At 45.0% G+C, this 14,551-nt stretch overlaps 1 protein-coding gene across 1 annotated transcript; it reads right to left on the bottom strand.

Annotated features, from left to right (window-relative positions):
- Window positions 1-2,741: 2,741 nt before the first annotated feature.
- On the bottom strand, window positions 2,742-10,110 carry aldoca (aldolase C, fructose-bisphosphate, a). The gene is made up of 9 exons (XM_048982306.1): window positions 10,030-10,110; window positions 6,064-6,197; window positions 5,704-5,915; window positions 5,376-5,430; window positions 5,062-5,222; window positions 4,841-4,924; window positions 4,459-4,633; window positions 3,781-3,980; window positions 2,742-3,693 (listed from the first exon to the last, which is right to left on the bottom strand). Exons 2-9 carry the CDS (start codon window positions 6,173-6,175, stop codon window positions 3,598-3,600), a joined length of 1,095 nt encoding a protein of 364 aa, XP_048838263.1. The 5' UTR covers window positions 6,176-6,197; window positions 10,030-10,110; the 3' UTR covers window positions 2,742-3,597.
- Window positions 10,111-14,551: the final 4,441 nt, after the last annotated feature.

Raw genomic sequence — 14,551 nt, 5'->3', positions numbered from 1 at the left:
GCACTCCCACACAGAACAACAACAAAAAAAAAGAATTCAGACTAGAGTCTGGATTTTAAATATTATTATTTGTTACATTGCAAAGCTGTACAGACACTGAAAGAAAGCGAAAAATCTAGCGTTGCCAACTATCACGCATCTGCCGTGACATTCACGCTCACGCAAGAGATCTTACGGCAAATTTGTGTTATTCCATTATAAACCTAAAAGTAGCTACATCAAAAGCGTTGGGGTAGTTTGCAGACTATTTACAAGGTAATTAACTGATACATGCATGTAAATGCGTTCGAGTCTCCGCCTGGGTCACATGTGTGCGGAGTTTGCATGTTCTCCCCGTGTCGTCGTGGGGTTTCCTCCGGGTACTCCGGTTTCCCCCCACAGTCCAAAAACATGCTGAGGCTAATTGGAGTTGCTGAATTGCCCATAGGTGTGCATGTGTGAGTGAATGGTGTGTGAGTGTGCCCTGCGATGGGCTGGCCCCCCATCCTGGGTTGTTCCCTGCCTCGTGCCCATTGATTCCGGGATAGGCTCCGGACCCCCCGCGACCCAATAGGATAAGCGGTTTGGAAAATGGATGGATGGATGGATGCATGTAAATGCGTGCGCAGACTTGTCTCTAATTAGCCAGCCAACTAACCCTGAAAATGCAAACGTTTCAGTCTATGTTGGACTTCCTTCAGTGCCAAAGCAGCACCCATCCGGGTTCGGTGCTTTAACGTTTTTCGTTAATATCAGGTCAGAGATCATTCCTCCAACTCACTGTTTGCTTTATATGTCTGAAATTCCATCCATCCATTTTCCAAACCGTTTATCCTACTGGGTCGCGGGGGGTCCGGAGCCTTATATGTCTGCAAATGAATTAAATAAATGTATTTTTTGGTACAGATTTTTTCCTCCAGATACATGACATTGCTACGGGTGTATGTTTCACCCCATGACTATACAAATCTTTTCATGGGTTGGTTTGAACCCAAATTTATGTGCAATAATAATCCATTTTCATAATTAATTGTTCTTTGAAAAAGATACATCGTCGACAAATTCCTGATTTGGAATAGCATTAATGGGTGTGCGGTGGTGGAAATTTTACTTCATGTTAAATGCAAATGTATTTTCTACCTTAACAACCTACACCCTAATTGCTTAAATGAAGGAATAGATGTAACCTGTTTTCTGTGATATAATCTTGTCTCTTTACATTGGTGTGTCCCACCCCCAGTGTGAAAGCTAGTACTTATATACCAGAATGTCTATGATATGTGTTAGTGTTATGTAATCATATTAACCTAAAATGTTTGCGATGGCCTTATCTGTTGGCAGTTGGCTTCATGGATGTTCAGTCAAGCCCCTGCTCAGTGGGTAGGTGCACCCCTTATAGTAACCCACGCATAGGGTGACCCAGCTTGCATCCAGCATTTTGTACCGAGGACAGTCCAACTTGGACAGAAACGTTTGTACTTCTGCAGGATCAGATTTGTCTTGTTCTGTGTGTGTGTGAGTCCTCCCTTGCCGCACAGAAGCACATCCCCTGACTCCCGCACCAGAGAAAACACATGAAGTACAGTGTAAGACATAGCTCAGCCCTAATGAACTGTGGGTCAGCGCGTTAAGCCTCTGTGCCTGTCATCAGAAGGTCACTGGGTTGAGCCCCAGCAGAAGAGACACATCTGTTGAGCCCTTGAGCAAGGCCCTTAACCCCCCCCCCCTCCAGAGTGTTCAAGGGGTTCTGGATAAATGGCAAAACCCCAGACTTCTCTCTCAACTATATAAGTCGTAAAGTGCTAGCAGTGTTTCCTGCTAAGACATAGTGTTTATCTCTGTGACAAAATGCGATTCCACTTTGTATTCGACTTGGGTACTAATATATCAGTCGCGTTAGAACAGATTTGCGATGTGTTATTGCGCATTGTATTAGGACTGAAAGGAGTGTGTATGTCTCAAAGGAGAGCAAGATGGAAAAATGCGAGACGTCATGCTGATGGCAAATAAAGGATCATTTCTTTAAATTGTTTCAGCAAGCTGGAGAGCACAGTAATGGGAGCACAATTATAATTCAAAATAAAAATATAATGTCACGTTTGAATGCCTCAGCCAGCCTCATTCATTCATGGCTCCCGTGGGGTGTTTGGGTGCCTGAACAGAACCTAACTCCGGCATTCAATCGCTCTTCCTCTACACCGCCCGTCCTGCACAGGGTCATGGGTGTTCGGAAACAACAGGTGCAAGACAGGTATTGAAAACAAGAGCCCTACACAAATTTGGGTAGTCCGTTTTTTCTTGTTTTCTTATAATTTGTTTTTTTTTTCGCAGAGTAGGGGTGCAACACATCCTTATATAATACGCTGTCAGTTTTTACCAGATTCAATCCATCTTCCTAACGCGTTCAAAATGTCGCTCTCAAATTCTTCATTCCTGTTCCCATGGATACAGATTAGTTAGCTGGGCCAAACTCTTGAGAGTCAGTGATTTTTTTCCACCCACTAGTCAGTGACATGGGTTTTCCTCAAAGAGGTCAGCAGTGATGGGTTTGAGAGCTTCGCCATTTCCATGTTTTGGACCCTCTCTCCTCATTTTCTATTTTCATCACTGTTCGAAAATTCAGCTGCTCTTAAAATGTGAAACAAAACGTTTTCATGATGAGTGCTGGTCACGAGCTGCGAAATCTACATGCTGGAGACTGTGAAACAGTCAAAAACGAATCCATTGCAGTTCAATAAAAAAAGTCAGATGGCCCACAATAGTTTCATTCTACGTGCTTTTTTAATACACTTCTTTGCACTATTAGGTACATAATGTGCATAGAGAACAACACTACAGCCACGAAAAGCAGAGGTTTCTCCCCACAGGAGTCACTATCTCTGCCCAGCCCAGCTCTGGCATCAGCTTCACCGGGACCAGAGAGGAGTTCACCGTCCCCACACCAGGAAGCCGTGAAAAATGGGGGCGGGGGGGCGGCACAAAAACACCACACGGGCATTCACCACCAATTCACAGCACGTATGTATAATGCAATTCACGTCTAATGGAGCCACGACTTACAGAACTTCTCATATGTGTTGTATTTTGATAATTAAAGATGGCAGTTCCCGTGTCTGAACCACATAAGGCCACCCAATCTGCAGTCACTTCGCCGATGGATTCCACACTCTGACAGACATTTACAGAACTTCGCATCCTCCAGCTGCTCAAATACTGGCACAGGAGAGACACCTCGGCCCGTGTCTTCCAGATCTCACCTGGTGTAGGACAGTTATGTGACTTTACAAACCTAGGCTTAGGCCAGCCATTTCAAATCCATCCACAAGACAAGCTTATTGGCTAAGCGACATCGATGACTCACAGCCGGGAATAAATATCACATACCTCCTCCAATCAAAACCTTTTTAGTGAATCTTCTTTGAACATCACCATCCAATTATTTAACATTATATTATATTATATTATATTATATATTATATTATATTATATTATATTATATTATATTATATTAAGTCCAAACTGAAGCCAACATAAGTCTGTGATTGGGTGTTGCTATGGTTTCAGCAGTGAAAGATCCTATTGGTCGAAGAAAGCTGGAATCTGGGCATGGCTGGGAGTTCAGTACGCATGATTGGCTACATAGAGGGACCTGCTAGCGGCCCCCCCGCTGTTGCCGCTGCCGCTGTACTTCCCCTGTGCCGCGAGTCCATTCACCTGCAGAGACACAGAACAGTGGGGTCACATCAATTCCTGATTCAGATCGAGTGAAACGTGGCGTGTTGGGGGGAGGCACACACCCACCTCCGCCCGCTTGACAAACTCCTCGGTGGCGGCGCTGGCATTCTCCTTCTGCCCACGCCAGGTGCTGAGGGCAGAAGCCTGCAGGGCGCGGCCATAGGAGAAGGTGAGAGCCCAGGGCTTGGGTAGTGGGCAGTTGTTGATGGCGTTGAGGTTGATGGAGGCCTCCTCTTCACTCTGACCCCCAGAGAGGAAGGTGATTCCTGAGGCAGTAAGACAAAAAGATGCACTCCTCCTTAACGGCCTCAAAATGCAAGTCCCAGGTACATATATAACTATATCAAATGAGCATATCTACACTGGTGTGCACAGAGCTAAACAAAAAATATCCTCTCAAGATCCCTTTTCCAGTTGTGTAACACTTTCCTGTTAAAAAAGAACATAGGACATTTACTAGGAAAAAAACTTTAGAATCTTCAAGACCTCACTCACAACTAACAAACCATGACATATCTTTAAATAATGTAAACGGTAAGTGCCTTGGGACTAGCAGATCCCTATAAAGGTTTGTTGGTTCTTTGTTCTACACTAGTAACCTCAAAATGCTTATTTTACTGCGAGACATTAAACATCCAAACGAGATGGACCAAACGGCTCCACATCACTTTTAAAAGTAAAGATGGTTCTGCGTTAATGGCTCTAACCTATCAGTGCAGGAGTGGTGGAGGTACAGTGGCATACCTGCGACGGCAGGGGGCACAGTGCGGCGCAGAGCAGTGACAGTTGCCATGGCAATCTCCACAGCGCTGTACTTGGTGGAGCAGCCGTGGCCTGGGGTCACCATGTTGGGCTTTAGCAGGGTGCCTTCCAGGTACACATGGTGGTCCGAGAGGGCCTTGTACATAGCGGTGAGGACCTGAGTTCGGCAAGACGGACAAACACAGAGCTCCAGGAGTGGCGGACATGCACACGCAGTGGGAACACCCAGCCTGTGTGTCCTGCATGCTTTAGAACCACTTCAAGGCGTCAGGTGACACTCTATGGCTTTCAGGGACTTAGGAAAGTCACCTCTGAGGTACGATATTGCCCAGACCCAAACGTCACGCAAAGGAGCAGCACTCACCTTTTCAGTGACATACTGGCTGCGTTTCAAGTCATGGTCTCCATCAGGCAGAATCTCGGGCTCAACAATGGGTACAATGCCGTGCTGTAACCCAGGACACACCAACGAGCCGTCAGATTTCACACCTGGGGTGTGCAGTGGACCAAACGCCGGAGGTGGCGGCAGAGCACATCTGAAGGGGAAACCCTTCAGAGAGCAGGAATGGTGAGGTGGGGCGGCACCTGCTGGCAGATGCTGGCATAGCGGGCCAGGACGTTGGCATTCTCTGTCAGGGCCAGCTGGGAGGGCGTGGTTGTGCTGATCTTCAGCACGCAGCGCCACTTAGCGAAGTCGGCTCCGTCCTTCTTGTACTGGGCACAGCGCTCAGACAACCCATCCAAACCTTGGAGGTAAACACGGCCAATAGAAAAAGACAGTGGGTGTCATCTCACCCTAAAAGCTGATTCAATCAGAGCAATAAACAGTCACGAAGGATAATGGGAATGCAAAGTGAACACACAACACTGTATCCCAACACCGGGACCGAAAAGCTCACCCTGAGTTGTGGTCTCTCCGTTTGTCCCAGCCAGTGGCACAACACCTTTGTCAACCTGAAGAAATCACACATAAGCCTTTGGGTGTCTCATTCTCTATTCAATGTCAGAGTAAAGCAAAGTTACATAGATTCTATCTGTTCATCTGAATGACCCTAAAATGAATTTCACTCAGACCCTCTTGAAGCAGCACAACCCAGACTGGTCACTCAGCAACAGTGCAGGATTCTCTTTATGGGACTCAATCCTGTAACCCTATGGTCACATGATCCAGTCCCAGCCTATGCCACAGTTACTGCCCTTGCAGAGGCTTCAGAAGCCTGGACATACCTTGATCCCCACCAGGATGCCTTTGTCCTTGATCATCTGGACGAAGGGCGTCCCGTCATCGGCATGTTGGTACAGCGTTTCATGGAAAAAGATCACGCCTCCGATGCAGCTATTGATCCGCGAGTCGGCGCTGAACAGGACCTGCCGGTACTGCCGCCGGTTCTCCTCTGTGTTCTCCACACCAATCTGTGCAAGCCGCTTTGCCATGCTGCCTGTAAGAGAATGTGTGCAAGACCACCCAGAGCTGAGGAGCTGCTCCCCCTGGGTTATTTCTTACAGCTAAGATACCCGCTTAGCTCAAAAGCTGTAGCTAGAAAGCTCTGTGTTCAAAGCACTGAGTTCACAGTGCTCGCTACTGACCCACAGACTCATCTGCAGCCAGGATGCCCTTGCCAGGCGACACGATGCGGTGGGCGATGTCCTGCAGCTCCTTCTTCTGCTCTATGGAGAGTGTGGGGTACTGGTGTGGCATCCTGTCAGCTGTCTGATGGGACCTGTGACAGCACAACACATACGGTAGGTGACAAGGCCCACAGCCTGCCGGCGAGACAGGTGCAGAGTGCACTGATTAGTAAGACTACTCATTTCTAGGACTTTCACAGTTCTGCAAAAGGTGTCACACTGAGGGGGCGAGATGAGGGCTCTGTAAGCACCCCTTCATGCCTCAGAGCTCTATTCAGTGCAGTGTTTAGCTCAGTATGTGCTTCTGTCCAGAAGGTTGTGGGTTTGATTCTCCTGCCTAGGAGTTTTCCTCACTTCTATGCTACTTCGGACAAAAGCGTATGTTGAAAAAATAATTGTAACTTTTTGAATGCCTAACTTGGTGTGCACATATGTGTCATTCTTGAACAAAGAGCTGCAAAAACAGTGTTGAGTAATGAAGGATGTTGAGTCCACAAGGATCAGGAATAAAGGATCTTATGTACCCCTGTCTGAACACTGTCAGGTGGGATTAAAGGAGACGTGGATAAATGTGCTGACCCTGCCAAACACCCCCCAGGCTCTTGCAGGAGCGGGTATACCTACTGCAAAGCAAGGGATGTGAGTTCATTTGCATGCACACATGCTGCATACATGCTGCACACATACATGCGCACACACTGCAGACATGCATGCACACACACTGCAGACAACGAGTGATGACGCGTCCCAATGTGCCAGAGTAACTTCATTGCACCTCTTCGGCTCTGGTTCCGCCTCGCTCCACACTCCTGATTTTGCCCTGCGTTAGCCCCGCATGCTAATTCTCTCCTCGGCAGCTCATTCCAGGCAGCTCTCACATTCTGCTTTTCCCACACTGCAAGGGCTCAATAAAGAGCCCTTTGCTTCAGGCTAGGCTGTGGTTGGCCCGGAAACAGGGGACTACGGGCCTCAGAGGTTGTAGGGGCAGGGCCAATCACTCAGGACAGAACATGACGGACAGGGGCACTAACCAATGGGGTTATTCATTGATGATGGGGCATTCGAGGAAAGCTGCCGACTTACACATTATCTGGGATTTAAAGCTCTTGACACTGCACTAAATTTCAAAGTCCAGTGTCTCTGATTATCTCACATTCAGGATTCCAGGCTTGATTTGAAGTTTACAAACATGGAATCACGTGACAAGCAAGCCGAAAACTGCAGGGGGATACAAAAGATCCTTCATGTTTGAATACCCAGTGATTAGTGTCTGGCTGATAGCGTGATCTCAGGCAGCTGTTTCCCACAGACACGTGCAGGCTGAATGGAGCCTGGCTTTTCCCGCTTCACTGCCTGAGGCCAGGCTGGAATTTTCCATTGAAAAACAGTCATCCAGACTGGTGGGCGGAACATCCTGAATGGACACATGCGTCACTGCACCTGCACATGAGACATTGCATCCCCAGTATCCCGCATGGGAAAGGTTGGCTCTTAAGGTGGAGCGGTCATTGTTTGCCCAAGATGCCAATTAACAGAGTCACCATACACACACATCGCTCTGGCTTTTGGTCAAAATCCACTGTATTGCAGTTGAGTTTGGTGGGAAGAAGCCGGGACAACACAAACTATATTGTGTGTATTTTGGAACACTTTAAGTGCGCCTTCTTCCTGCTCCATTGTCATGGACACTGCTCCCCCTGCTGGACAAACAAAGCATGTTTAAAGAGTCTGTCCGCTGTGTCCTCCGGGTACAGGCCCAGTCTGGGGACCGACATGAGAAACCAACGTGGACACCAAGCTAAAACGCCAGCACAGTCAGATGGCAGGGCGCCCTGCAGATATTCCCCCTGTTTCTCTCAGGCATTCTCGATGTGTATCATTTACAGGGGTTCCAGTAATAAATGGATACATATACTATTACTGTACATACAAAGCAGTGTAAGGTACTGCAGACTCCCGTTTTTGAAAGAACAAAAGAACCACTTTTAAGAAGCTCCTATATGGTATGGACTAACGGCACCATTCTGGGTCCTGCACCCAGTGGCAGTCAGCCCATTAGGTGACATCATCTGATTGGATGTAGACTTAGCATGTCAATTTCACTTTGTATGGGGGGCGCCGGCTAAGCATTCCTAGAGTGACGTCTCTACGCCCTCGGTGAATGCCAGTATTATGCCACCCGTCCCGCTATTCACTGGTACGGAACTCGCTGGCGGGACCGTAATGCGAGGCAAAGCGCAGGCGCGCCATTTAGGGCGCAGAAGCCGCGGTCTGCTGGCTGTGAGAAGTTATAATAATAATACTAATAATGATTAAGAGGTAAGCAGAAATTACCAAAATTCTCTTTTGGACATGCAGCAAGTGGCGCTACGCGGCGCATCCGTCCGCGCGGACACTGCAGGCTGTGTAGGATGGATGAGGCACCGCGCTAAATCCGCAGCTCACCGGGTAACATAAGACAAATTCTCACCGTATCGAAGATTTTTATTTTACTTGTACAGTTTTAGTTAAAAATGTAACTTACTTAAGCGTTCTTCTTACCTGAACCACAGGAACAACATTAGTTAAAATGCAAAGAAACTTATGTAAGGCAAGAACAGCAGTTTCCTTCAAATTTAATGCGCAATGCCACGTTTATATAGACTACAATATTTTCCACTTGGCGGGGCATAATTTCGACACCGACTTATTTAGAAATAGTATAAAATTTATGTTCGAAAATATTGTGGATAGGGGAATACTATGGAAGCCCGTTTCCGCCACCCGGAGAAAAAATACCCGTTTATATCAGAATTCTGACTTTTTTCTGTCTTTTAACTTTTCATACCATCCAATCAGAGTCAGAGATAAAAAGTCAGAATTCTGAGATAATATTTTTTTTCTTCTCCCCCGGGTGATGGAGACGAGCTTCCATAGAATACACACCCGCCCATTGAGTCATGATTAAAAACTATAAAAATCAGCGTGGCACGTGATGCCGAGCACGTGCGATTCTTGCCTGGGTACCGTATCCACTTCACGCGCAACCAGTTCAAGAGCCACCGACGCTAATAACCCATTTTTAAGATGCGCATTTCCCTGGAAAGTCAAGCATCATTCTACAGCGGTAGCTTTGCCACGTAGGCTTCCATAATGTTATTCTCAGTGCATTATAACATCTATCAGTAAATTAATAACATTACACAAATAAATTCATTAACAGACATAAAGCATGCCACATTTCCTAAATGTACAGCAGCTGTCTATTACATTCAATTAAATGCGTCTGGAAAGTATTTAATTAATCCATAACATCTCCATAAATTAAATTTCCAATTACTGGGTAACTGGCCATCTTCCACTGTACAGGGTACCGCCGGGTACCACTATATGGGAACCCCCCTCGGATGTCAGTAATGAAGGAAGCTAGGACCTATAGTCAAAATGGGCAACACTAGCAGCCAAACGAATAACTGGTTAAATATACCGACAGACTTAACCTCTGACTGAAGAGAGTTATTCTACTAAATATACAGTCATACTTCGCAAGGCGAGCTTAACTTCATGATTTATTTAAACAAATACCGAACTTATTGCATCCGGGAACTAAGACATAGTAATTGAATGATTGTTTAATGCTAATTAAAATGTTCTGATACGATCCAAATGATTTATTATACTGACAGCCTCGATAACAACGGAACGGTCTCAATAGATGGAGCACGTTGTAGACACAATTAGCCACAACTTACATATTTTGGTAAGATTTGCGATATATTTAATCAACTAAGATATACCGCTAGCGACTGGCAGAATTAAGTATACAACTCATCTAGCCTAATTTGACAAGTCAAATTTGTTTTCCCATGGAGCTGAAAAGATGACACGGCCACTAAAAACCTGAGAACCCAGCAAATGAAGCGGCAATGAGGCAGAACGGCTTACCTGGAGAGTAGCCCGGTGTGCTGCTAGTAGATGATCTTCTTTCTTAAAGCTCCCTGAATGGAGCAGAGCGACGTGACAACTCCGGGAAAAAGCCATCTCCTCCGGGGCGGGGCCCGGCGTCACGGCCTCATTAGGGTGCTCATTAATATGCATGAGCATGTAACTCCTCGGCTCGTCGATTCCTGGAGTTGTCACACTTTCATGAAGTACAGCAAAATCAAAAGTTTGCATTTTAGTGTATCATAGCAAGAAGTGAACTCGCGCCTTCTTGACAACTGAGATTTCACTCACCTACAGTAACAAAATCACTTATAATAGACCAGTATCCCCGACCATATAATGAATAAGCAGTGGAACATGGATGGATGGATGTAATCCAATATTTTAGCACTGCTTATTAGATCATGGTGGCGCAATGTAATGCTCACAAACCGAAAATTTACGGCAGTATTTCAGTGCGTATGAAGTAGCCGTGCAATCAAATGTAGCGGGATATCGCCTGCCGTGTTATCCATCGGAGTTAATTTTACCAAAGTGCCACTGTCGCCAAATTACATTAGAAAGTACTGACTGCTTTCAGTAAAAAAAATCAAATCCCTAGAAGGGAAATGCTGTTGTCTTTGAATCGTACGTTAATTGGATTGGATTTCTTGTACAATTAGGCTGTTTCATGGGGTGAGTATAGATACCAGGAAATGTATATATGCTACCAAGTCCTTTCGCTGAAAATATTTAGCCAATCCATTTAAAATTGGCACTTTCATACTGTCGCCTGTTCAGATTTCATCTTAATTAAGAATTAAATTAGAACATTTGAATGGCTAAATTCAAATTTATTTTAGAATCAAAATAAAAAATCTCAACCCGTTTAACAGTTACACCTAAACCTAGTCTTTCATTCGTATATTCCGCTTGAAGCTGTATTACTATTTTTGAAATTATCTGAAATACGCCCCAGGCAAATTCCCCAGTGTAAAAGTTACTGATATCCCATTCCGTACCCAGTGGAGTCTCACGTCTCAGAGCAATTGAAAGAATCCTCTACTCGGCGCGCGACCAGTCACAAAGATGGGGCATTAAACGATTCAGTAACAAGACCTCCTGGTTGAGAGAAAAGGGTGGGAGGAAAAAACGTGGAAGCAACTAAATGATCCATTTTCCAAGGACAGAATGTCATTACAAAGAAACTAGCACAGTGTGTAGAGAATTTAAGTTTCAAAGTCAGCGACAACGCATGCAGAATGAAAACCACTACAGCTGAACAGAACTAGCCAAATTAGCGGAATAAAAATAGGCCTATATTTTCTCTGTGCTCAGAATTAACCTCGTCGCCAGTCTTATTATTATGCTTATTGATTGTACCAAGACCTCTAGGTGTATGTATAGATATTTAATACAAATACAAATGCATACTGTCATAATCTGTCATTCGTTGATAATTGATGAACTCCTGTGGTTTGTGTTGCGTCGCTGGTCTGGTCAAACGAAACAACTATGTAGAGGTAACAGGTAATTAAACTTGTAGTATTCCCGGTGCAATTACGCCATCTGTGTCAGGAGGCTGTACGGAAGAGTGAAGACTTTTTTTTGTTCTCGCCCAGCTAAAAAGCTCTTAAATGTCTCAGATGATTATTCATGTTATAAGAAAAGTAATTTACTTTAATTGGTAACGTACACATTAAAAAAAACAGAGGTAAGAGGATTAGTTGCGCTCCAGTATCTGGAGCTAACCATGGTAACCTGCAGCCGCGCGCTACAGAGGGACAGGTTCCATTTTCTGCTGCCGGGTGCGTGCCGATTCTCGGGGGATCTGGCGAATATAAAAGGGGAATTAAGTGTCAAGTCACTAAATTTAAAAAAAAAAAAAAAAAAACATATGCGGTGGGTTACCATTTAGGAAAAACTAAAACTAGATGTTTTCATGGATTTGGGTCTTAGAACTACCAAGGGGGTGCAATTATATTTAGCAACTTACATTTGGGAGCACTTTCCCCCGTTACCTAATTAAAAACATTTAATAACGAAGATGCTTTATGTGGTCTCCATTTTCAGATCTATTAAGGTTGCTCCCCTTAGGGACTATCGGTATTAAAATAAGTAGGTCGCACAAAGTTCCGATTTTGAGTAAATGTGATTTAGGATAATAGGAGTGGGTTAAAACCATTAAGGCATATGTACGTGCATCATTAAGGTGCGACCAAGTGCTTCGAAATTTGTGAAATTCTGTCATTGCTTTTGCTTTTGATAGCTTAGTCGCCGCGCAGTTTAGCGTTTTGCATTTGGAAGTCGATCTTTGACGGACAAATGGGGAGATTACCGTATATGTTTCCTTCAATTTACTTGAGATTATGGGATTATTTATAGTAGGATATTATATGCATTGATTTCGTTAGTAATTTTAGGCAACAACTGATTTATTCGTAGCTAGATGACACAATTACCCATATACTGTTCCTCTATTAATAAGAGTTGTAGGCTATTCATTACGAGGGAAATATCCCCAATTTCAAAAAGATTATCCATTTATATTGGAGTTCTTCAAAGGCCGGGCCCTTCGGGTTTTTAAGGAAACATTTTCATTAGCGTCCGAAAAACCAGGTGAGGTGAGGTACTATCAAAATAATCACTCAGATTAAGCAATTAAGATAGTATTTAAATAGTTAAATAATTACACCGTGCTCGAGCGAAAACCAGGCCATGCTGAGGGCCAGTGCTTAATACCCTTGCTTTGTAGTTATAGCTAAAAAAATAAAATAAAATAAAAATCTCCCGGTCTCCCGGGAACGAGCATAACGGATTATATTAAATACGATTTAGAATAAACACGTAACAGTTTATCACATTGTCTGCATCGGAATGCGTGTGTACTGAAATTTACTAAACAGAAAAGTGGGCCTTTACACCAAAAGATTATGGAAAAAAATTATGAAAAGACAGTGGATAATAATGATAGGCTACATCTGACTATTAATAAAATATGAAACAATACGATGTCGCACAGAGACTGATCGCTTGGTCATTAATGTAGGATAGTTACACTGATTTCGTTTGACAATGTTTTTCACTTATAGGGCTGCATGGTCTGAAAATATTTTAGCCCCTCCCATAGAACGTCACCCGACCCCGTTCTTTCTTTAATGACAGAAACTGGCAGCTAGGCACGAACTTCACCCCTGCGTTCTTCCGGCTGGTGAGAATATGCTTATCATTTGTAAGTGCGTGTAGCAAAAAGGCATTCCGTGAGGAAACGCACAAAAAGCAAATACACTCAGCGATACTGTTTTCTTTCTGGCAGTTGTTCCTGGTGCGATTTTGAAATGTTCTCACATACATTTTGTCACTCAGTCACGCAAGACGGACAACAGGAAACAAAAAAGAACGTAACCGGCTGTGTTTATCTGAGCAAAGCTGAAGTTTCAGAACCGGTAACTATTGTGTAAGCTCCTGGTTTGTGTAGGTGCGCGTCGATATCGGGTTCATTTACAGATTGATCTTCACTTCTCTTTTCCTTCTTTAGAAACTGAATACCAGTTGAAGCTAAATAGCTGAACCTGCAGGCTGCTGTCAGGGATCTTTCTCGAAACACCACGCAGGCTGCCAGTCCCCTGCTGTCATAGCATCACTAGCAGTGGCCTGGTGTGGCAGAGCAGTGTTGCTTGTAATCAGGTGCAGGGTCGATCAGGGTGGGGAATGGATCAGTGGGTGGCCGAGGGACCCAAGAGAGTCCAGAGCAAAGCCCCCCAGTCTCTGCCAGCTGCTCAGATCCAGGAGCAGGCCCTTCAGGACAAGCAGGGGCCACACACCAATGCGGGACCTGAGGGGAGACAGCAAGGGGGACTGGTCATCAAATGAGACAGAAAATACAGGAAGAAAAATAAGCACCCCCCCCCACAAGGTTTGGGTGTAGCGCCATTAAATCTGAGGGGGACGCGTCCCCCTCACATTTCACAATTATTCATTTGGACCCCCCCACATTTAACATAAAATATTAGTTTTATGCAAGTGTGTACCCCCCCCCCCAATTTAAAATGCTTCTGAAGCCCCTGGCCATAGGTCAAACACGTCAGAACTGGGGGGAGGGGGGCAGAGACAGTGCTGGGCTGAAGGACTGCAGCACATCTGGTGGACATTAAACCTTTCAAGGTATGCTGCAGTTCCCTGGCTCTGGGGCAAGCAGGAGCCTGAGGGGTGGTGAATGCGGACAACAAAATAAAGCAATCAAATGAATGAACCCACGGCCTCACATGCCCTTAAAGCCAATGAGAATACCAGAATCCCAAGGGACCATCCATCAGCGGTGGCTGTAAGGAGACTCCACCCAGGAACTGAATGGCTCCCTGTGGATTGTGTAGTAAATCCTGAAAGCTGACCCACACTTAAGGCAATGGGACAGCTGAAAATCAGCCAGAGGTGTCTGGCAAGGGACTGTGCTAAAACAAAATCTGCAATTTCCACAAAAATTCCATTGTTTATATGTTGGTACAAACAAAAAAAATGAATCAGCACATACACATGCATGAGA

This window comes from Brienomyrus brachyistius, chromosome 17 (genome assembly GCF_023856365.1).
Source record: "Brienomyrus brachyistius isolate T26 chromosome 17, BBRACH_0.4, whole genome shotgun sequence".
Taxonomy (NCBI): domain Eukaryota; kingdom Metazoa; phylum Chordata; class Actinopteri; order Osteoglossiformes; family Mormyridae; genus Brienomyrus; species Brienomyrus brachyistius.
The sequence above is the reverse complement of the archived record's forward strand: the minus strand, read 5'-3'. Positions and strand labels throughout refer to the sequence as shown.